The sequence below is a fragment of the Megascapheus bottae genome, chromosome 37 (assembly GCF_031878675.1).
Source record: "Megascapheus bottae isolate mThoBot1 chromosome 37, mThoBot2.hap1, whole genome shotgun sequence".
NCBI classification, from domain to species: Eukaryota; Metazoa; Chordata; class Mammalia; order Rodentia; family Geomyidae; genus Megascapheus; species Megascapheus bottae.
Genome location: NC_143545.1, coordinates 1,777,752 through 1,801,773, shown reverse-complemented (window position 1 = coordinate 1,801,773; position 24,022 = coordinate 1,777,752). Strand labels below are relative to the sequence as shown.

At 56.1% G+C, this 24,022-nt stretch overlaps 1 protein-coding gene across 1 annotated transcript in view; it reads left to right on the top strand.

The window, feature by feature from the left end:
* The first annotated feature begins 5,336 nt into the window (after positions 1-5,336).
* Vwf (von Willebrand factor) overlaps positions 5,337-24,022 on the top strand; it is a 58,029-nt gene continuing 39,343 nt past the window's right edge. Inside the window, 13 exon segments of the mRNA XM_090325179.1 lie at positions 5,337-5,391; positions 7,054-7,218; positions 8,429-8,531; positions 8,991-9,199; positions 9,873-9,997; positions 14,556-14,763; positions 15,347-15,472; positions 16,406-16,517; positions 17,426-17,472; positions 19,287-19,423; positions 20,598-20,736; positions 22,723-22,823; positions 23,486-23,681. Coding sequence (XP_090181305.1) covers positions 5,337-5,391; positions 7,054-7,218; positions 8,429-8,531; positions 8,991-9,199; positions 9,873-9,997; positions 14,556-14,763; positions 15,347-15,472; positions 16,406-16,517; positions 17,426-17,472; positions 19,287-19,423; positions 20,598-20,736; positions 22,723-22,823; positions 23,486-23,681 — 1,723 coding nt within the window.

Below are 24,022 nucleotides of genomic sequence, written 5' to 3'. Positions count from 1 at the left end.
CCTGCGGTGTCTGGTGGGTGGGGACGGGGTGGGGTGGAGAGGGGAGGAGAGGTGAGAACTCCCAGGGCCCCTGACCAGACGCCCTGGCATTCCAGCCACTCAGGAGGCTGAGATGGGAGGATCCCGATGAGAAGTCAGGGGGCAGGGAGTCTGTGAGACCACACACACACACACACACACACACACACACACACACACACACACACACACACACACACACACACGTGCAGGGAGGAGGTTGATCTGGAGTGGATTCTCCTGATTCTGGCCTTCTCCTTAGGAGCTACTCCTATGGGGAGCACTGGAGGCCGAAGTTTCCCCTCCCTCCCTCCCTCACCCCTCCCTCCCCCTCCCTCCCGGCCTTTGTTCTGGGCAGCCAGGAGCTGACCACCCTGGGTCTTGTGGACTGGACCAGGAATCGAACCCAGGGCTTTGCACACACCAGACCTCCCTCCCTCCTCTCCTCCCTCCTCTCCTCCCTCCTCTCCTCCCTCCCTCCCTCCCTCCCTTCCTTCTCTCCCTCCCTTCTCTACCTTCCTCCCTCCTCTCTTCCCCCTCCTCTCCCTCCCTCTTCCCTCCCTCCTTCCTTCCCTCCCTCCTTCTCTTCCTCCCCTATGCTCCCCCTTTCCTCCTGGACTCCACGCAGGACATTGCCCCCCCCCCCCCCCCCCCGTCTCACGTGTCCTCATGGTGACATCTCCTCCCCTTCTCTTGGTTGGGGTGACCTTGACAATGGCGAGGCATTCTGGGAGTGTGTTTTCCCCACACCCCTGGTGCTGTGTTTTGGGGGGGATGTAGGGGTGGGGGCGGGGGTGTCTGGAGGGGTCCTGGCCCTGGAAACCAGGGAAGCTGGCCGTCACTTTGTCCCAGGCCCCCCAAGGGACGTGGCCAGCTGGGTGTGGCTTGGTGGCAGGAAAGCCACAGTGGGCCAAGCTGGAGACTCACCTGCACCCCCTCCCTGCCGTGTGGTGAGTGCCTGGAGGTTGAGTCACGCTGGAGACTCAGAGACAGCTGGAGTGGTGTTCTGAGTCAGGGTTAGATCGGGGCGTGTCGGTCTCTGAACTCAAGCAGCCATTTTTGGGGGTGTTGCCACTCCTGGGGGTGGCCTCGGGGCCTGGGCGCTGTCCCTGAGCTCTGTTTTCTTTCTTGTTCCACGTGGAGCCACTCCCAGCTCGTTGGTGGGTTTCCTGGAGGTCAGAATCTCTGGCCTTCCCCACCCCATCCGGCCTGGCCTCCCAGCACCATCCTCAGGCCTCGCCCTCCGGAGTGGCTGGGATGCCAGGTGTGATTCAAACAGAAAAGAAAACCCATCTGTCTGAACAAACGTACCATGATTCCCGCCTTTTGCTTCAGGATTCTTGGCCGGGGTGGGAGGCGCGGAAGTACATTTATCCAGATGAAACCGGACCTTCAGGAGACGGGGGTTTCTTTAATAAGAATAGCTTCAGAACTTGAGAATAATGAAAAAAAGAAACAAATGTCTAATTTGCGGCAGCTAGGAATTATTTCTTTCAGGCCCCAAACTACCGTTAAGCTGAGCGCAGTGACTCACACCTGGAGGTTGAGATATGAGGATCGTGGTTCAAAGCCAGCCTGGGCAGGAAAGTCTATGGCATTCTGATCTCCAATGAACCAGCAAAACGCTGGAAGTGGTGCTGTGGCTCAAGAGGTAGAGCGCCAACCTTGAGCTGAAGAGCTCAGGGACAGAGCCCAGGTCCTGAGTTCAAATCCTACAGTGGACAAAAAAGGAAGACAGACAGAAGAGGGATGGAAGTTCTTGACACCATCTGTATATCCTGGGCTGGTCCCTGGAGGACAGGAGCTTCTGTTCCCCCAAAGACACCCAACCCAGCTGAGGGGACCTCTGTACTTCCTCTGCTTTATCCAATTGACCTTGGGGCTCCTTCACCTCCAAGAGCTGGGGTCTGGCAATGGCATCATCTCTCCCTGGTTCTGGCCCTGACCGGCTGCTACCCCTCCACCCCTGAATCACCCTCCTGGGATACCTGGTACAGCTCTACCACAACGCCCCTGCTGGTTTTCTGGGGGTTCGTGGGAGATCAGAGTGTCCTGGACTTTCCTGCCTGAGCTGGCTTTGAACCGCGATCCTCACATCTCAGCCTCCTGAGTGGTTGGGGTGCCAGACCTGAGCCACCATTATTATTAAAAAGGGGTCTCTCCGAGCCTTCTCCCGGGGTGGGGTGTGAACATCTCGGGGTACAGAGGAGACAGGACACACATTTGTGGATGGCGCTGTGTCTGGAGCTTAGCCTGGGAGATGTGAATTATTCATCCTCACGCTAGCAAGCTCCATGGGTCTTTCAGGAACCATAAACCCCAAGAAAGGAAAATAAATTCCAAGTGTGCTTTTTAAGCTTTTAATCACCATTATGGACCTTTTCTTTTTTTTTTTCCCCCCCATTTGGAAAACTTTGATATCGACGTAATTATTCAAGGAAAAGGACTCGGATGATAAACACATCGGCTGAATATATTTTTTACACGATAAACACCCTATCTTCCCATCCAGTCTCTGGTGAAGACATCGAACATTGCAAGCCCCACCCCCTCTGCACCCCCTCAGACTTCTTTCTGGTCTCTATCCCCAAAGCCACAACTCCCCTAACCCCTACAACCAATGTGGACACTCTTTTAGAAATTAAGTCTAAACTAAGCAGTGACGAGGGGACAATAATCTCAACCATTCAAAGAAAAGGAGGTGTGTTTGCTACCTCTGTGAACTGTATTTCTTTCTGCATTCGTTTGGTTGTGGGCCTTGAACTCATGGCCTGGCCGCTGTCCCTGAGCTCTTCAGCTCAAGGGTATCGCCCTACCCCTGGAGCCATAGCCCCACTTCTGGTTTTCTGGTGGTTCAGTGGAGATCAGAGTCTCATGGACTTTAGCAACCAGGCTGGCTTTGAACTGTGATCCTCAGACCTCAGACTCCTGAGTAGCTGGGGTGACAGGTGGAAGTCACCCAGCCCGGCTAGCTTTTTACTTCTTTTTATTTCTTTATTTTCTTGGTACAAGGCTGGCCCTCTACTATATGAGTCACACTTGTGTTCTCACTTGACTCTCTTGCACCGAGTTTTACCACTTGAGCCCCACCTTTAAGCCTGACATTTTTGTGGGTCCATTGGAGATAAGAGTCATTGGTCTCTAGTTTCTGCCTGGGTTGAGTTTGAACCTCCATCTTCCAAATCTTAACCTTGTGAAGTTAGGATTACAGGCGTGAGCCATGGGATCAGGCTTTCTTTCTAAGTTTAATTTCCATCCTCCCTCCCTCCCTCCCTCCCTCCATCCCTCCCTCCCTCTGCAAACAGAAAGGTAGGACATTCGTTCCCTGAATGGTGACTTAGCTACGCTCCCTCCCTGACTCCTCTGGGATTTTCCTGGAGTCTCTAAGTGGTGGGGGCTGGAGTTCTGGGGTACAGCCCTTAACCCCCAATCTCTACACTCCGGAGTGGGGATAGCTTCAAGTCCAAGTTCCTCACGGCCCTCCCCCTTCTGCCACTCACTTGCGGTTGGGTCAATAAACATTGTTCCTGGCCGGTTTCCATTCCCTTCCATTACATTTCCATTTCCCCATGGTGGCTTCCTGCCTCCCCCCGCCATGAAATCAACTGTGCCTGGCACTCAAGCTCCGCGGCTGGCGCCTGCTGGCGGGACCTGTAAGATTCCCAGGTCCCCTCCCTCCCTCCCTCCCTCCCTCCCTCCCTCCCTCCTCTCTCATATTGGGTCTTGAACTCAGGGCCTGGTCACTGTCTCTGAGCTTCTTTTGCCCAAGGCTGGCGCTCTACCACTTGAACCACAGCTCCACTTGTGGTTTTCTGGTGGTTCATTGGAGATCAAGAGTCTCACGGATTTTCCTGCCCAGGCTGGCTTTGAACCACGAGCCTTAGAATCAAGCTATAGCCAGACACCAGTGGCTCACGCCTGTCACCCCAGCTACCCCGAAGGCTGAGATCTGAGGATCGCAGTTCAAATGCAGCCCTGGCAGGAAAATCCCTACGACTCTTATCTCCAACAAATGAGCACAAAGCTGGAAATGGAGCTGTGGCTCAAGCGGTAGAGAACCAGCCTGGGACACAAATGCTCCAGGACGGTGTCGACCCACAGGGCGGTGTGTGAGTCCGGCTGGCAGGCTGGGCAGGAAGGGCAAAGCGACCCTGAGATCTTTCTTCTTCATCCCCACCATGTTGGCTAGTGTTGTCCCCGGACCCCATGTCTGTGTGGAAATCGGGTGCAGAGGGAGCTGGAGTGACTTCACCCCAACTTGGGGAACACAGGATTGGAAGTCTGTGTGAATGGGGAGACCCCCCAAGAGTCTGGGGGTGCGTGTGTGTGTGTGGGGGGGGGTGAGCCTTGGGGAACAGGCCGTGAACTGGTGAAGCCAGCTGTCAAAAGGTCTCCCTGTAAATGGCTCTGGGCTTTATCAAAGCTGGCAGTGTTTCTAATATCATTTCCTGGCATTGTTTCCCGGTGGTAATTAAGAACTGTTGGGGTATCTCATGGCTGGGGTGGCAGGAGGAAGGGGGGGCATTCTGTTTATCTCCCCTGCTGGAGAAACCCAGCAGATTTCTCTGGGCTACTTCAGAGCAGGGCAGTCCGGGGCTCAAGGCAGAGCTTTAGAGTCTGAGGCCCCCGGCCCGGGGCCTGGCCCAGGAGAGGCTGTTTCCGTGGGCCGTGGAGATTGGTGTGTCCTCCCTGTTCTCAGCAGAAGGTAGGTGTGATTTCTTTTCCCCACCTTTTGGAAGAAGAGCTGTCATAGATGGCGAGAGGATTGGGGGGGTTCCTACTTTTGGGGGGAGATACAGGATGCAAAAGAAGGGTTTTGTTGGAAAGGGAGAGACAAAGCCAGGGCGGTTTGTACCCTGGTTTTCCTGCTTCTGTAGGGCCTATGGTTATTATTATTATTATTATTATTATTTTGCCAGTTCTGGGCCTTGAACTCAGGGCTGAAGACCTGGGTTCGATGCCTCAGTACCACATACACAGAAAAAGCCAGAAGTGGTGCTGTGGCTCAAGTGGCAGAGCTCTAGCCTTGAGAAAACCCAGGGACAGTGCTCAGGCCCTGAGTTCAAGACCCAACACTAGAAAAAGAACTATTACTGGGTGTGATTGGCTGATCAAGAAGTCTGGGGGGCGATCTGGTGGCGGAAGGGGTTGACCCCATTAGTCTGCGGGTTTTCTGGGGGGTTCACTGGAGATCAGAGTCTCATGGACTTTCCTTCCCGGGTTGGCTTTGAACCGTGATCCCCGGGTCTCAGCCTCGTGAGGAGCTGGGATGCCAGGCGGGAGTCTCTGAGCCTGGCGTGGCTTTTGTGTTTTTGCAGATGGCCCCTGACGGGCTCACCAGAGCCCTGCTGGCGCTGGCTGTCACTGTGTCAGGTGGGTTGGGCAGCGTCCCCTCCTCTTCCTCCCCTCCCCCTCCCCCCTCCCCAGCCCCTCTGCCCCATTTGACTTTCAGGGTCACCGATCGTCTTCTGTGGAGCTCCTACAGAGCACTCGGCTGCTGACTCAGTTTCCCCAGAACCCAGGTCTTTGTCTGAAATTGTCCGCGTGACCAATGGCTTCCAGGACGGGATGCGGGAAGGGGAGATGGGGATTATTCGTTTAGGATGGGGGGCCTGTGCCAGCGCCCAGGACCCCCAGAGCCCGGAGCAGAGGGCAGGCCTGTGGCTCCAGGCCAGCTCTCTCCCCCTGCTGAGACCCCGAGTTTGGTGCTTGGCAGGAGGGAAGCTGACACCCTCAGCTGGCCATGCCCAGGGTCCACGGAGGACAGGGGACGTGTGTCACACTCGGTGTCTCTTTTCTACCAGGTGCCCTGTGTGCCAGAAGGCCCAGAGCACTTGAGAGACTTGGTGCTGAGGTTGTCTACCTACACATGTTCAAATTATCCACCCACCCATCTATCCATCCATCCACCCATCCACCCATCCATCCATCCATCCACCCATCCATCCATCCATCCACCCATCCATCCACCCATCCATCCATCCATCCATTTACCCATCCTCCATCCATCCACCCATCCACCCATCTATCCATCCATCCACCCATCCATCCATCCATCCACCATCCACCACCCATTCATCCATCCATCCATCCACCATCCATCCTCCATCCATCCATCCAATCCATCCATTCACACATCCACCCATCAATCCATCCATCCACCACCCACACATCCATCCATCCAATCCATCAACCCATTTACTCATTAATCCATCCATCCACCCACCCCCATCCATCCATCCATCCATCCATTCATCTACCCATCCATCCATCCATCCATCCATCCTCCATCCACCCATCCATCCATCCATCCATTCACCCATCCATCCATCCATCCATTCACCCATCCACCCATCCATCCACCCATCCATCCACCCACTCATCCACCCATCCATCCACCCATCCATCCACCCACTCATCCACCCATCCATCCACCCATCCATCCACCCACTCATCCACCCATCCACCCACCCATCCACCCATCCATCCATCCATCCATCCATCCACCATCCACTATCCACCATCCATCAATCCATCCATCCACCCATCTCCATCCATCCATCCATCCATCCACCCATCCTCTACCCATCAACCATCCACCCACCCACCCCATCCATCCATCCCCCCATCCCCCCACCCACCCCTATGTCCACCCATCCACCTATCCATCAATCCCTCCATCCCTTCCGGTCCATCCATTCACTCATGCACCATCCCCCCATCCACTTCTCCACCCATCCGTCTGTGTAACGGAAAGACGAGCTCTTTTGAAATGACTTTTTCATGTTTTTCGGGTTTCCTTGGAGACGAGCGTCTCCTGGACTTCCTCTCTGGGTTGGCTTTGAACCTGGACCCTCAGATCTCAGCCTCCTGATGGCCAGGATGACAGGCGGGAGCTGGCGGTGGGCGCCCGGCTGGTGTCAGAACTTGAACCCTTTTTGGTGTACTAAGTTCTGTTCCCCCAGACCAGGCTCTGCAGCCCCCCGAGGTCTGGGTTTGTGGTCAGGCTGGACTGACCGCTGGCCCCCTCCTCAGGGGCCGTGTGCACGGAGGAGCCGCCGGGCCGGCCGGCCAGGGCGCGCTGCAGCCTCTTTGGAGAGGACGTTCTCAGCACCTTTGACGGAGCCCTGTTCAGCTTTGCGGGCCAGTGCAGTTACCTCCTGGCCGGGGACTGTCAGCAGCGCTCCTTCTCCATCTTGGGTGAGTTTCTTTCCCGGGAGGAGGCTGGCCCGGCCGCCTCCAGACCTGGAGTAAAGGGCGGACTACAGTTCTCCCCTTCTGCCTGAGTTCAGAGGAGGCCAGGTTCTTCCTGGAGCCCCTGGCTTCTTGCAGCTTTGGGACATGGAAAAGTCCTTGCAATGGGGGAGGATTCCCCCTCCAGGTCCCCCCCTCGTTCCCTGCTGGACCCCCCACCTCCCCCATAACTCTAGCTTCCTGAGAGACAGGGGGATCGTGGTTCCAGCCCAACCAACCTGGACGAAGAGGTCACAAGAGCTTTATTCCAATAGAGAAGAAGGAAGCCACGCTGAGCACTGAGAGAGAGAGGGAGAGAGAGAGAGAGACAGACAGACAGACAGACAGACAGACTGATTTTAGGAGCTCCCACCAGAGTCTGGTCCCCCCTCCCTTGCTCCCCACAAAGGGACACTGAGGGCAGGGGAGGGAAGCAGGCCAAAGAAACCCCCACCATGGTTTTCCTGAGATTCTTTGTTCAGGCCCTCCCCTGCCCCCCCCCCCCCGACTGGGGTTGAGGAAAAGTTCCTAGGGCTCAATGCCACAAGGGAAAATAACGTGTGCACGTGTGTGTGTGTGTGTGTGTGTGTGTGTGTGTGTGTGTGTGTGGACGTGTCAAGGTCCTGGGGTCAGGGAGGGGAACTAATCACCTTGGGCTCCATTGTTTTCCGAAGACATCCTGTTTCCTCCATGTTTAATTGCCAATAATTTACCCTCCTCTCCCAGTGACATGTTTAGGCCCCCAGGCCCACCAGCTCCGTGGGGAAGTCCTTCCTTCATTCCCACTTGCAGTCAGGCAAGTTTGCAGGGACGGAGGCTAGACGTGCACAAGGGTCCAGAGGAAGAAGTTGAGTAGAATCCTCTCTCCTCCTGGCACCAGAGTCACGGGAGCTGGAGAGGGCCGTGTGCGTGGGGAATCTAGAATGTTCCATGACTCACTCAGATTCCAGTTGCTGGTCTGTTCCTTTGGATTGGAGCTGATTGTCTCTTCTCTTGGGGGGTACTTTGTTCAGCACCTCTAATTATTATTATTATTATTATTATTATTATTTCAAAATAAACCTATTTGTCACCTGGCGTATGTCACTGTGACCCCTGTATAGATCACCTTTATCATGATAATAAAAATAGACAATAACTAAATGGAGATGGAAAACACTGTTTTATTTAATTTCAGGGGACTTTCACAATGGCCGGCGCGTGGGTCTGTCTGTGTATCTCGGGGAGTTTTTTGACCTTCACCTGTTTGCCAACGGAACTGTGATGCAAGGGGGGGAGAAGTAAGTTACCAGCTCAGCCCTCCAGACTCGGGGTTTAGGGCCTGCAAAGAAGGGGTACAGAGACCCCCAGAGAATGTGCCAGGTGAGACCTAAGTCCTTGGCTGGCTGGCTTAGAACCTCAGTCAGTTCCCGGCGTGGTCTGGGCTGGGTTGAGTGGGGAAATAGTCAGAAACCTGATACTTATTTTTTTGACGTGTGTGTGTGTGTGTGTGTGTGTGTGTGTGTGTGTGTGTGTGCCAGTCCTGGGACTTGAACTCAGGGCCTGGGTGCTTTTTCCTTGAGTTTTTTCCTCTCAAGGTTGGCGCTCTACCACTTGAGCCAGGCACAGCTCCAACTTTTGGCTTCGTGTGTGGTGAGGCTCGAACAGCCATCCTCAGCTCCCAGCCTCTTGAGTAGCTGGGCTACTCAAGGCGTGAGCTACCAGGCCTCCGCTGAGTGTTTCTCTGTTCTCTCTCCCAGCGTCTCCATGCCCTATGCCTCCCACGGGCTATATCTGGAAACTGAGGCAGGATACCACAGGCTCTCCAGCGAGGCGTATGGCTTCGTGGCCAGGGTGGATGGGAATGGAAACTTCGAGGTGTGGGTTTCAGACCGACTCTTCAACAAGACGTGCGGGCTCTGCGGTGACTTCAACGTCTTCGCTGAAGATGACTTCAGGACCCAGGAAGGTAGGGGATTCCCCCATGACCATTCCTGATCCCGAAAACCTCCTCGAGAAGGCGGGAGGCATGGTGCAGGGGGTAGAGCGCCGGCCAGGGAGAGGAAGAGTCAGATACTGAGTTTGAGTTCTGCGCTCAGAAAAACAAAAACCCTGGGCTGGGAGCGTGGCCTAGTGGTAGAGTGCCCACCCAGCATGCAGGAAGCCCTGGGTTCGATTCCTCAGTGCCACATACATGGAAAAAGCCAGACGTGGTGCTGTGGCTCAAGTGGTAGAGCTCTAGCCTTGAGAAAGCCCAAGGACAGTGCTCAGGCCCTGAGTTCAAGCCCAGGACTGGGAAAAAAAAAGAAAAAAAAGAGTCTCATGGGCTTTTTCTTGCCCAGGTTGGCTTTGAACCAGGGCAACCAAGGAGGAGACCGTTGTTTCCATTTCCTGAGTTCATTCTGATCAGTATTATTTCACGTGAGCAGAGGCCCTGGGCTCGTTTCCCTTGGGATTTATTTCCCTAGATCTGGGGCTCTAATGGCCGCATTTCTTAGGAGGGAATTGCTCTTTGTGTGTGTGTGTGTGTGTGTGTGTGTGTGTGTGTGTGTGTGTGTGTGTGTGTGTGCGTGTGTGTGTGTGTATGGGTTCTGGTTGGACTAAACAAATGCATCATTTCTTCTGGAAACTTCTCTGGGCAGGGATCTTGACCTCTGACCCCTATGACTTCGCCAACTCCTGGGCCCTGAGCGGAGAGAAACAGCCATGCCAGCGGGCGTCTCCTCCCAGCACCCTTTGTAACAGCTCCTCTGGGCACGGGCAGGAGGTGAGCACAGCGGGCCTGGGTGTCACTGTGAGTGGGTGTCAAAGAAGGGTTCTGCTCTGGCTGGCTTTGTCTATTTTGTTTCTGATTTCCATCCTGGGATTTGAACTCAGGACCCCGAGCCGTGTCCCCGAGCTTTTGTGCTCACGGTGGTCGCTCTACCACTTGAGCCCCAGCTCCACTGCTAGCTTTTTTGCTGGTTCCTCGGAGATGAGAGTCTCATGGACTTTTCCTGCCTGGGTTGGCTTCGAACTGCGATCCTCACACCTCAGCCCCCCGCCTGGCTGCAGCCGCTGTGCCTGGCATTCTCGACTTCTTTTGGAAATGCGATTTCACACACACACACACACACACACACACACACACACACACACGCACACGGGAAAAGTTCTTGATTAGCTGCCTTCCCACCCGGCACGTCTTTATGTTCATGGAACACCTTGAACTTCTGACACGGAGCAGGCCTGGCTCAGGAAAATGAATGTCCCCGGCCAATGCCAAACCCTGGTGCTTATCTTGTTTGCCCAGACGATCCCCAGCTTATAAACAAACCCACGACTCACCCCGCCCCCCCATCCCATCCAACAGGGATTCCGGGCTGTGTCTCCAGACATCCACCCAGGTCCCCGGGTTCACAGCCCAACACTTCTAGGGAGGGAGACTGAGTTCTAGCACCTAGAGGAGGTGCTTTTGTGAGGCAGGGAGAGAGGCCTTGCTTCCTCCCTTCCCTTCCCCCCCTCCTCCACCTCCTCCTCCTCCTCCTCCTCCTCCTCCTCCTCCTCCTCCTCCTCCTCCTCCTCCTCCTCCTCCTCCTCCTCTTCTTCTTCTTCTTCTTCTTCTTCTTCTTCTTCTTCTTCTTCTTCTTCTTCTTCTTCTTCTTCTTCTCCTTCTTTTCCAATCACACAGTTCTGTCATGATTCTCCCTCCCTCCCTCCAAGGCCGCGTGTGTGTGTGTGTGTGTGTGTGTGTGTGTGTGTGTGTGTGTGTGTGTGTGTGTAGGAGAAGCAGGGGCGTCTCTGAAAGCTTATGTATACTTTGTCTTATGTATTTTTGCAAACACAGCCCGGCCCTCTGGTACAAGTGTTTGGGGACAAAATGTCCTCTTTCCCGACATCAGAACGCAGTGCTCTCAGCTGCCTGTAGCAGGGAGAGGTGTGGACAGGATTCTGATGTGGAGAACCTGTTCCCTGGGTGGGGTAGAGTTGGGGGGGCTTTGTTTCCTGGAGACCAAAGAGAGGAAGGAGGAGGAGGGGAGGCAGGGAGGGGAGGGAGGGAGAAGCCAAAAGCAGCAGTGTCTTTACTCCTCTGTCTCCTGTGTGCCTTGGAGCCTTTACTGAGCACTGTAGAGGGAGCAGCTTAAGAAACGGAGTCTCTAGGCTCTTAGGGCTGAAAGGAAGCTCTCGTCCATCTCCCAGAAGCACAGCTCCATCAGACTCAGGGGTCCTGAAATCAGGTTCTCTACAGAGGAAGAGGGGCTCACTCTGTGCTCAGCCAATCAGATGGGGGCTGTCCAGGTCTCCACCAATCAGATTGCCCAGGACTGGGGCTCCCTCATTGGCTGGGAGCTGGGTGGCCTCCTTTCTCCTTTACTCACACTTGAACTCAGGACCTCGGGCTCTGGGGCTTTTTGCACACAAGCCTGGCGCTCTACCACTTAAGCCACGGCTCTGCTTTTTATTTCCTGGTGGTTCACTGGAGATAAGAATCTCCTGGACTTCCCCCACCCCCTTGCCTGGCCTTGAACCCCGATCCTCAAATCCCAGCAATCTTTCTGAGCACCTTGGGGACCTCAGTCATCCATCAGCCACCCCCCCCCACAATTCCCTGCTACATTTCCCCCCTTCCCTTTAATACCACTTTGAAAGCTCAGGGCCTTGAACACGGCTGTCACACAATCCTTTCACTGTGGACTTGGGTTTCCTATTTCCCTTCTAAGCGTTGAATTTTGGTGCCCAGTGATCTCTGCTTCGGGTCATTTGTGTTTTCATCACTCCTCCCTGCCTCTCTTTGAAGCCAGTGCCCTCCTCACCTGCTTTTCCTCTTGTCCCTCAGGAAATCACCTGTCCCCAAAGCTAATATTTGTGGCACCGGTATTGTCATTGAATAATGGGAATCAGGTCTCCTCCATGGGCCCGGCGCACAGAAGGGGTGCTAGGTGGGAGACATTCACTCTTTGGGGTCTCATCTCACGCTGTTTGTTCACGCAGGGTGTACCCCCCCCCACACTTTTGACGGTTTCTGCCTGCTCAGGGTGAGCTAGCAGAAGAACTTCCAGGCAGGGGTAGGGAGACGACTTTTCCCTCAGGGGACTCTGCCCTAGATTCACTGTATTGGGAAATCCAGTTTGCAACCAACACTTGTAGATGGGGCAGAATCTTAACGTACTCGGTGCAAATAACCAACCACACAAAACAACCAACAACCCCCCTCACCCTGAGCCCAACCATATCTCCACCGGGATGCATCTGCCATCCCAGCTCCTCAGGAAGCTGAGATCTGAGGATGGTGGTTCAAAGCCAGGCTGGGCAGAAAAGTCCACGAGACTCTGATCTACCAGAAAACCACAAGTGGAGCTGTGGCCCCAGTGCTAGAGCGCCAGCCTTGAGCTGAAGAGCTCTGGGAGAGTCCTGAGTTCAGTGACTCAGGATCTTGGAATGTGTGCAAGCAATTTATAACTAGAACCAACAACCGACCCACGTTGCATTCTGACCAGTGAGCAAATACCTTCTTTTGTCCTGCAGGAATTCTTGAATCCGCTTCTTTAAACCAAGCTTGGGTTCCCCACCAAACAATCTCCATCTTCATCTATTGGGCTCTTTCTTTATTCAGCGTCCACCCTCGAAATGCCCCTCCCCCCCCACCCCTCCACTTTTTCTCCTTCATCAGCTCTTTGGGAACAAGTCCAGTAGCTGAATATAGGGAAATCTTGGGCCTTTTTCAACTTTTATTTATTTATTCATTTACTGTTTCTTCTTCTCTTTCCCGGTCTGCCTGGCTCGAGGGAGATGAATTTCAATTTGGCTTCTTTTCCTTTTCTCTGGACCAATCTCATGGCTCCAGGAACAAGGCCTGGCCTTGGGTTGAGGCGCTTAAAATGGTTTCAAGGGAGGCCACCACAATTGGGTTTGCACACAGGCCCCTGGGCGTGCCTGTGTGTGTAGCTGGAGCCCAGACATGGGGCTGCAGCTCTGGCAGGAGATGGAACAAGGCAGACCGTTCGAGAAGGGTTATTAGTGGGTTCTGATGGCGCATCCAGGCCAGAACGAGTTAGCAGAAGGCAGAATTGTGCCTCTGCAGGTAACAGCAAGGGCCTTTTGTCACCAGAGCACTGGTTCCCGGTCCTTGCGATGTGATCTGGAGAATGTTTATTTTGCAACTCCTATGTAAGGCTGAGCCGGTTGCTTTCCTGCTGGGGGCTTGAACTTGGGGCCAGAGTGCTCGCTCTCCCTTGAATTTGTTTTTTTTTCCCCGCTTGAGCCACAGCTCCATTTCTGACTGTTATTTTTTCCCTGCTGACTTGGAGATAAGAGGCTGACATGAGTTTCCTGGGGGCGCTGGCCTCCACTTTCGGTCCTCAGCTCTCAGCCTCCGGAATAGCCAGGATTCCAGGTGTGAGCTACCAGTGTGTGTCTCTTAGGGTTGGTGGTGAAGGGGGAACCGTAGACAGGTTTCAGCACAGCCCGAGTGAGTGTGCAAAGAATGGAGGTATTAACTGCAGCGCGCATGGAAGTGACCTGCACACACCCACCGTGCCAGGACTTTCTATAAACCATCGGGTGCCTCCACAGGCCCCTCCTCTCCTCCTTCTTTTTCTCCTCCTGTTCTTTTCCTCCTCCCCCTTCTCTTCCTCCATCTCCTCCTCTTTTCCTCCTATTCCCTCTCCTCCCCCTTCTCCACTTTCTTTTTCTCTTCCTCTTTCATTCCCCCCGCTCCCTCTCCTCCTCCTCTCCTTCCTTCTCCTCTATCTTCTCTTCCTCTTTACTTTTCTCCTCCTCCTCTACCTTCTCTATTTTTCTCCTCCTTTTCCTCTTCAGTTACTTTTCCTCTTCCTCCTCTCCCTTCTCCTCCTCCTCTCCCTTCTCTTCCTCCTCCTCTCTTCCTCCTCCTCTCTTCCTTCTCTTGCTCTCCCTCCTCATCCTCTCCCTCCTCCTCCTCTCCCTCCTCCTCCTCTCCCTTCTCTTCCTCCTCCTCTCTTCCTTCTCTTCCTCTCCCTTCTCCTCCTCTCCCTCCTGCTCCTCCTCTCCTTCTTCCTTCTCCTCTTCTCCCTCCTCCCTCCCTCCCTCTCTCCCTCCTCCTTCTCCTCCCCTTCCTCCTCTCCCACCTTGCTCAATGAGAAAGGCTGGTCCGGGTCCAGCAGCTCTGGGACTTCAGACTGCATTTCCCACACCTTCCAGATGGATCTGCAGGCTTGGTTGGTCTCGCGTGGCACGTGGTGGTCACAGAACCGCCTGGCCACCGGCCTCTGTGGGGTGTGGGCTCCTCCAGGCCTGGCCCCCCTCCGTGCCACTCTGAGAGAGGCAGCAGGGGTCCCCGGTGCCCCCCTGAACCCCCTTCCCCGCAGGAGCAGTGCCAGCTGCTGAAGAGCGCCTCGGCCTTTGCCCGCTGCCACCCCTGGCTGGACCCGGAGCCCTTGGTGGCCCTGTGCGAGCAGAGGCTGTGCGGGTGCCCTGGGGACCCGGCGTGTGCCTGCCCGGCCCTGCTGGAGTACGCCCGCGCCTGTGCCCACCAGGGACTGCCGCTGCCAGGCTGGGCCGCCCTCGGTGCCTGCTGTAAGCCCTGTGCCCCTGCTGTGCCAGGCGCCAGCCATGCCCCGTCCTGGGGTGGGTGGTGACCACGGTGGACCCCCCTCCCCACTCCAGCCACGGCTCCACTCGTGGTTTTTCTGGGGGTTCACTGGATATGAGCGTCTCATGGACTTTTCCTGCCCAGGCTGGCTTTGAACCTGGATCCTCAGATCTCAGCCTCCTGAGTTGCTGGGTTGATGACAGACAGGATCACCGGTTCCTTGGCCATTTCACGGGGCCAGGGAAGGGGAAGAGGGCGACGTGGAACCCCATCTGTCCCTTTGCTGGGAGCCAGAGGTCTCCCCAGTCGTCTAGAGGGATTTGGGGTCCCCCAGTAGGATCTAGGATGGGGAGGTGTGATTTGGGGGTGCTCCTGACCACTGTCTCAGTCTGGCAGGTGGGGGGTGTGTGTGGCTGGCCTCTGGGCCACGTGGACTTGTGGACAGAGGTGACCCCGAGAACAGAGCAGGCCGTCAGAGCCCCCCCTGCACCCCGGATGGCTGCGATGGCAGGGACGCTGGGCGGGCGGGGAGGCCATGGCGGGCTTCACCTGTGACTTCTCTTCCAGCTCCGGCCTGCCCGGCGGGGATGGAGTACAGGGAGTGTGTGTCTCCCTGTGTCGGGGCGTGCCACAGTGTGCCCGGCGGCGGCGGGGCGTGCCAGGAGAAGTGTGTGGACGGCTGCAGCTGTCCTGGTAGAGTTCCCGCTCTCTTCTTCAAGCCCAGGCCTCTCCAGAGCCCTTGGTTTGGGGGCTCTGTGTGTGTGTGCACGTGTGTGCGTGCGTGTGTGTGCGTGCGTGTGTGTGCGTGTGTGTGTGTGTGTGCACGTGCGTGTGTGTGTGCATGCGTGTGTTTTCCTCTCATCACCGATATCAGAGGCCTTAATGTCTTTGTGTAGAAGAATAAGGATCGAGTTATGATTTCTTCCATTTATTTATGTATGCCAGTCCTAGGACTTGAACTCAGGGCCTGAGCACTGTTCCTGAGCTTCTTTTTGCTCAAGGCTAGAGCTCTGCCACTTGAGCCACAGCCCCACTTCGGGCTTTTTCTCTGTCGAATCCAGGGCACTGTGCCTGCTTGGCCAGCGCTCTACCACTAGGCCACACTCCCAGCCCCTGTATTTATTTTTTGCTTTTTGTGATTTATTTATTTTCTCCGGTGGTAGGACTTGAACTCAGGACCCGAGCGCTGTCCCTGAGCTTCTTTTTGCTCAAGGCTGGCCCTCTACCACTTGAGCCACAGCCCCACTTCCAACTTCTTAGTTTGACAGACTTTATCGGAGGCAAGAGTCTCAACGGACTTTCCTGCCCGACTTGGCTTTGAACCTCGAGCCTCTGATCTCAGCCTTGTTGAGCAGCTCGGATGCCAGGCGTGATTCCCTGGATCTACCCTCTGGATCCACCCTCTCTTTAGTTCACGTTTTCTTTTTCAGTTAGGGTCTTGCACTCTTGTCGGACCTCAGACTATGGTCCTCCAGTCTGTGACCTCCTGAGTAGCAGGGACCATAGGTGGGAACCCCCACCCCCCCAGCTCTCTGGGCTTTGCTGGTCTTTGCTCTCCTCCTGTGGGCGGGGCAGATACTGACCAGGTCTGTACTGACCACCCCATGTCCATGCTCTCGTCCGCAGAGGGGCAGCTTCTGGATGGAGACCGCTGTGTGCCGCCGGCCCAGTGTTCCTGCCAGCATTCTGGAAAGCGGTACCCACCCGGGGCCTCCGTCTCCCAGGACTGCAACACCTGGTAGCTGGGATGGGTCCACTGGGGGCTTGGGCTGGGCTGGGCTGGTTGGGGGAACATGAAAGTTTAAACTACAAACACGCACAGAACAAGGAAGGGAATTGTCCTTCATACACACAGCTTCCAGCTGTCACGCCAAACTATGTTTTCATACATGGTGCCAGGGGTTGACACCTGGCATTCTAGCTAGTCAGCTAGTCAGGAGGCTGAGATCTGAGAATGGAGGTTCAAAGCCAGCCCGGGTAGGAAATTCCATGAGACTCTGATCTCTGATGAGCCACCCAAAAGCTGGAAATGGAGGCGTGGGTCAAGTGGTAGAGCTAGAGGGGCAGCGTTGAGTGAAAAAGCTAAAGGACGGCGCTCAGGCCCTGAGTTCAAGCCCAAGGGCTGGCAACAAAAACGAAACAAGACAACCCCAAAACAACCCATACAGCCTGTCCTTGGAATCTGTGTGTGTGTGTGTGTGTGTGTGTGTGTGTGTGTGCGTGCGTGCGTGCGTGCGTGTGTGTGTGTGTGTCTCCTGGCTCTTGAACTCAGGGTCTGGGCTGCCTCTGAGCTTCTTCACTCAAACCTGGGCATCTCCCACTTTGAGCCACAGCTCCATTTCTGGTTTTCTGGTGGCCCATTGGAGTCTCACAGACTTTCCTGCCCAGGCTGGCTTTGAACCTGGATTCTCCAATCTCAGCCTCCTGAGTAGCTGGGATGACAGGCGTGGGCCTGCCTCTGGCCCCCAGCTCCTGTCCTGTAGAACTTAAACTTCCTAAGGCCTGGTACAGCCTTGGCCCCCGGGCATGGCCTTTGGTATCCAGCAGGGGTGGGGGTGGGGGATGGTCTCTACTTGTGCTTCTCCCTTCCTCCCCCTCCCCCATTTCTAGAGATGCACCAGTGACCCAGGTTGCTTTTCCCAACAGCATTTGCAGGAAGGGTGTGTGGATTTGCAGCAATGAAGTATGCCCAGGTAGGACCCCGACCCCCACCCCTCCCTCCCGGGTAGGGGGGTGTAACATCAAAGCAGGGGCAGGTTTGCAGGTTGGGCTTCTCTGCCACCTGGCCCCATCCCTGGTTTTGGACTTCAGCCATGCTTTGGGGTGGGGTATGAAGCAGGGGAGAGGGGAGAGGAGTCCAGCTTGCACCGAGGCAGGCGAGAGCTTCACTCACTTGCAAGGATGCACATTTTCTGGAAATTGGAGGAGCCCATCAGGAGGCTGAGATCCGAGGATCGAGATTTGAAGCCAGCCCAGGGAGGGAATTCCCTGAGACGCTGATCTCCAATGAACCAGCAAAAAGCCAGAAGTGGGGCTACGGCTCAAGTGGTAGAGTGCCAGCCTTGAGCAAAAGCAGCTCAGGGTCAGTGTCCAGGCCCTGAGTTCAAAGACCCAGGACTGACATGTACACACACACACACACACACACACACACACACACACACACACACAATGGTTCTGTTTGAAGTCTTGTCTGCAAATTGGAGATAAGAGTCTCACAGACTTTTCTTCCCAGGCTGGCTTTGAACCATGATCCTCAGATCTCAGCTGCCTGAGTAGCTAGGGTGACAGGTGTGAGCCACTGGTGTCCACTGTTCTTTTTTTTTCTTTTTGGCCAGTCCTGGGCTTGAACTCAGGGCTGGAGCACTGTCCTTGGATTTTCTCAAGGCTAGAGCTCTGTCACTCGAGCCTCAGCACCACTTCCGGTCTTTTCTGTGTCTGTGGTACTGAGGACTTGAACCCAGGGCTTCACGCATACCAGGCGAGCACTCTACCACTAGGCCACACTCCCAGCCCTTTTTCTTTAATTTCACCAAACGTGTAGGTCATTTGTGGGGCCAGACATTTTTAAAATTTAATTCTGTCGTTGGATAGCATAGATGTCTGGGGATCTGAGTGGAGGAGGGCAAGCCTGGCACACGACCTGTCGGGGTGCTGGGTATCCCAGCTTCCATGATGAAAAAAACTGCCTGTCAGGGGCTCTCTCATCCGTTCCCCTGGGGTTCCTGTCTTTGCCCCTCTGTCCCTTCAATTGTCCCAAGGAGATAAGCAGCAATGATGGAGGATATTTCGATTTCTGAGGGTCAGGGTGGGAAAGCAGATGCGCGAATTCGATTGTGGCCCCACAACTTTCACTTTCGGATATTTGTACGTTTTTCTTGTTGACCTCTGTCTTCCCAGGCATTGTGAAAATGTAGGCAAGGCCAGACTCGTGTCAGATAAGAGTGTTCTTGAAAACAGAGGGAGGCGGGAGGGTGACAGCTCCATAAGTCAAGTTAATGAGCACATTTCTTTTTGGGCCATGTCCCCCCCCCTTCTCTCGCTCTTGCCAGTTTTTCCCTCCCGTCCCCACCCACAAGCTGTGCGGTTCATTGTCCACCTCGTGTCCAGTGAGAACCACCGCTGCGTGGGTTTATCTCTTCGTCCCTCCATTCCTGTGTCCCCTTCACCCTCCCAGAGACAGAGAAACCAACAAAGAAGACAGAAAGAAAGGAGGACAGAAACAGCCACAAAGCACAAACCCTTTGTTTCTGTTCCCTGGAGCTCATTTCGACAGCTGTGATTTTCTATGGAGAAGTCTCGTGGACTTTCCTCAGATCTCAGCCTCCGAGGGGCTGGGATGTCCGGCAGGAGTCCCCAGATTCCAGGAGGAACTGAATTTTGAATCTTCTTTTAGAGCCCCCCCGCTGTGTGGACTGGCCTGGAGCCGGGGTTGGGGGGCAGTGTTGGGGGGATTGGGGAGCCCTCGGGACCCCGCACCCCTCAGCCCTTCCTCTGGTCTCTCCAGGGGAATGTCTCGTCATGGGCCAGTCTCACTTCAAGAGCTTTGACAACAGACATTTCACCTTCAGTGGCATCTGCCAGTATCTGCTGGCCCAGGACTGCCTGGACCACTCCTTCTCCATTGTCCTAGAGACCATGCAGGTGAGCTCGACCCAGCCAGCCAATCAGTGTGCTTGACCCAGCCGGCCAATCAGGGAGCTCAACCCAGCCACCCAATCAGTGAGCCTGGCCCAGCCAGCCAATCAGTGAGCCTGACTCAGCCAGCCAATCAGTGATCTCGACTCAGGCAGCATATCAGTGAGCCCGACCCAGCCACCCAATCAGTGAGCCTGACTCAGCCAGCCAATCAGTCAGTGAGCCTGACCCAGCCATCCAATCAGTGACCTCGACCTAGCCAGCCAGTCAGTGAATCTGACCCAGTCAGCCAGTCAGTGAGCTTGACTCAGCCAGCCAATCAGTGAGCTCGATCCAGCCAGCCAATCAGTGAGCCTGACCCAGCCAGCCAATCAGTGAGCTCGACCTAGCCAGCCAGTCAGTGAACCTGACCCAGTCAGCCAGTCAGTGAACTTGACTCAGCCAGCCAATCAGTGAGCTCGACCCAGCCAGCCAATCAGTGAACTCAACCCAGCCGGCCAATCAGTAAGCCTGACCCAGTAGGCCAGCCAGTGAACTCGGCCCAGCCAGCCAATCAGTGAACTTGACCTAGCCAGCCAATCAGTGAGCTCGACCCAGCCATCTAATCAGTGAGCTCAGCCCAGCTGGCCAATCAGTGAGCTCAACCCAGCCAGCAAATCAGTGAGCCCAGCCCAACCAGCCAATCAGAGCCTGACTCAGCCAGCCAATCACTGATCTCGACTCAGGCAGCAAATCAGTGAGCCCGACCCAGCCATCCAATCAGTGAGCCTGACTCAGCCAGCCAATCAGTGAGCCTGACCCAGCCATCCAATCAGTGAGCTCGGCCCAGCCGGCCAATAAGTGAGCTCAACCCAGCAGGCCAATCAGTGAGCCTGACTCAGCCAGCCAATCAGTGAGCTCAACTCAGGCAGCAAATCAGTGAGCTCGACCCAGCCAGCCAATCAGTGAGCCTGACCCAGCCAGCAATCAGTGAGCTTGACCCAGCCAGCCAATCAGGGAGCCTGGCCCAGCCAGCCAATCAGTGAGCTTGACCCAGCTAGCCAATCAGGAGGCTCTGAGGAGTGTGCTATCTGACCAGGCTGGGGTGGGTGTGCTATTGAGAAGGGTCCTAGCTCCCTTGGGTGGCAGGTCCTGGGCTGGCCAGGGCGGTGACCCGGGCACCCTGTGTCTCTCTTGGCAGTGTGCTGATGATCTGGATGCTGTGTGTACCCGCTCGGTCACTGTGCAGCTGGCTGCCCTGCACGACAGCCTGGTGAAGCTGAAGCACGGGGGAGGCGTCACCGTGGACGGCCAGGACATCCAGCTCCCCCTCCTGCAAGGTGAGCTGCTCCCCGGCCAGGGAGACCCCCAGGATTGCCCCTCTGCCTCCCCAGAAATGTAGTGAGGTGCTACCTTAGGAGGGTAGGGGGGACCTGGGGTGAGCGTTTCTGCCCTGAAGTACACCACTGGGGCCAATCCAGTGACCTTGCCTACGATCCTCACCCAGGTGACATGGGGACAGTCGAAGCAAAAATCAAGCTGAGCTCCACACCTGTCATCCCAGCTACTCGGGTGGCTAAGGTCTGAGGATTTTGGTTCGAAGCCAGAGTGGGCAGGAAAGTCCACGAGACTTCTTACCTCCAAGGAACCACCAAAGAGCCAAAAGTAGAGCTGTAGCTCGAGTGGTGGAGTGCCAGCCTGGAGTGAAAAAGCCAAGCTATGCTGTTTAATCATGTCTTTTATTCTGGTAGTTTAACATCTAAAAGCAGGGGTGGTGGGCCCAGTGGGGAGTGAGATACCTTGAACGCAGAGCCTGGGCACTGTCCTTGGACTTTCTCAAGGCTAGAGCTCTACTACTTGAGCCACAGCACCATTTCCAGCTTTTTCTATGTATGTGGTACTGAGGAATCGAACCCGGGTCTTCGTGCATGCTAGGCAAACACTGTACCACTAGGCCACACTCCCGGCCCTGGTTTGTGATATTAAGGATTGCTTTGTGTGTGTACATCAGTCTTGGGATTTTAACTCAGAATCTGGGTGCTGTCCCTGAGCTTTATCTGCTCAAGGCTGGCGCTCTACCACTGGAGCCACAGCTCTACTTTTGGCTTTTTTGGCACTGAAGTGGAGCTAAGAGTCTTACCGACTTATCTACCTGGTAGGGGGGGTTGGCTTTGAGCCACAATCTGCAGATCTCAGCCTCCTGAGTAGCTGGGATGGCGGGCGTGAGCCAGCGGTGCCTGGCTTGGGGTTTGTTTCTAACGGTCATTTCTCTGGCTCCATCTCCATCTGTCTGGTGTCACTTCCCGTCATCTCAAACTTCATCCTGGAAGGAGCCCAGACGCCACCAGACCTTTCTCCACAGCTCCTGGCCTCTGTGTGTGTGTGTGTGTGTGTGTGTGTGTGTGTGTGTGTGTGTGTGTGTGTGTGTCTGGGCTGTTTTTTTTTTATCACAAGCCCGTTCCCCCCTCCTAGCAATAGGTTTCCCCAGGGATTCACAGCTGTTCCAGGTCCAGCTCCAGGGCCTTTAGCCCTAAATCTCTACCATTTAGTGTCACGGATGTGGAATCCTCTGCTGCCCTCTTGTGACCGGGCGGGGAATGACAGGCCATGGGCTGGGAGGGGTGTGGAGTGGCTGGGCTCTGAGGCCTGTTCAGATGCTGTTGGAATTAGTCTGTCCTCACACCCTGCTTCCTGCCACCTTCCCCCTCCCCCCACCATGGTCACCAGCCCCCCCATGGCTTTTATATTTATTTTAATATTTAATTTTTTGGCTGTTCCTGGGGCTGGAACCCAGGGCCTGGGCGCTGTCCCTGAGCGTCTTTTGCTCATGGCTGGCGTTCGACCACTTGAGCCACTGCGCCACTGCTGGCTTTTTTTTTTTGAGCGCCCCTCAAGCCTCAGCCTCCTGAGTAGCTGGGATGACAGGTGTGAGCCACGGGGGGGGGGGGGGGGAATGGTGCCTGGTTTATCTTATTTTATATGTTTGTGGTGCCGGGGAATCGAACCTGTGTCTTTGTGCATGCTAGGCAAGCGCTCTACCACTAGGCCAAGGTCCTGGCCTTTATTTTCCCTTTTTCTCAAAGCTGATGTTCCACAACCACTTCCAGCTTGTTTTTTTTTTTGGGGGGGGGTAAGTGGCAGGGGAGGGGTGTCGCCTCCACCTGCGATCCTCAGGTCTCAGTCTCCTCCTCAGCACCTCCGATTACAGGTGAGAGCCACCGTGGCCTGGCTTCCTGGAAGGAGTCTTTTGAGACCTCTATCTCCCCTCCCACCCCTCCCCACCCCTGCACTGACCTCCGCCTTCATTCTGCCCTGCCGGTTTACAGGGGACCTGCGTATCCAACACACAGCCATGGCCTCTGTGCGTCTCAGCTTCGGGGAGGGAATGCAGCTAGACTGGGATGGCCGGGGAATGCTGCTACTGAAGGTAGGTCCCCCTTTGGGGGGGAGCCCTGATGGGAACCCAGCCAGCCCTGATGGGAGTCCCTGTCCCCCACCCACCCCTACCCCAGCCAGCCCTGATGGGACCCCAGCCCCCCACCCCAGCCAGCCCTGATGGGAGCCCAGCCCCCACCCCAGCCAGCCCTGATGGGAGCCCAGCCCCCACCCCAGCCAGCCCTGATGAGACCCCAGACCCCACCCCGCCAGCCCTGATGGGAGCCCAGACCCCACCCCAGCCAGCCCTGATGGGACCCCAGCCCCCACCCCAGCCAGCCCTGATGGGACCCCAGACCCCACCCCAGCCAGCCCTGATGGGAGCCCAGACCCCCACCCCAGCCAGCCCTGATGGGAGCCCCCAGCCCCTCCTCCCTTCCTGCACCCTGGGCAGAATGGCGCTGCTTGGTAGAAGGACTCCTCCGTGTTTTCTGGGGTGACCTGGGTCCCCCCGGGATTCTCCCCCCGCTCACCGCTGTCCCCTGGCGCCCGGGCTGCCCGGGGAGCTTTGAGGCTCAATCTCACGGGCCCGCGAGCCCCAGGCCCGGGCCCTGCACGCTCCCCTCCTCCCCGGCGGATCCGAGGGTCGGGGTTCGAGGCCCGCGCCCGCGGGGGGCGCATGCGCACTCACGCACACCGGCCGGCCCTCCCCAGCTGTCCCCCGTGTACGCCGGGAGGACGTGCGGCCTGTGCGGGAACTACAACGGGAACCAGGGCGACGACTTCCGCACGCCCGCCGGCCTGGCGGAGGCGCTGGCCGCCCACTTCGGGAACGCCTGGAAGCTCCGCGCCGACTGCCAGGACCTGGAGCGGCAGGACAGCCAGCCCTGCGGCCTCAACCCGCGCCTGGGTACGCCCGCGCATGCGTGCACGCACGGGCGCGCGGTGCGGACGCGTGCGCGCATGCGTGGGATGCGCGCATGCGTGCCTATGCACGGGCGCGTGGTGCGTATGCACGTGCGCATGCGTGGACGTGTGTATGCATGTGCGCATGTGTGGAATGCACTCATGCGTGCATATGCATTGGCGCGTGGTGCGTATGCATGTGCGCATGCGTGGGATGCGCGCATGCGTGCCTGTGCATGGGAACGTGGTATGTATGCATGTGCGCATGCATGGGCACGTGGCACGTACACATGTGCGCATACGTGGGATGTGGGCATGCGTGCATATGCATGGACGTGTGTGTAT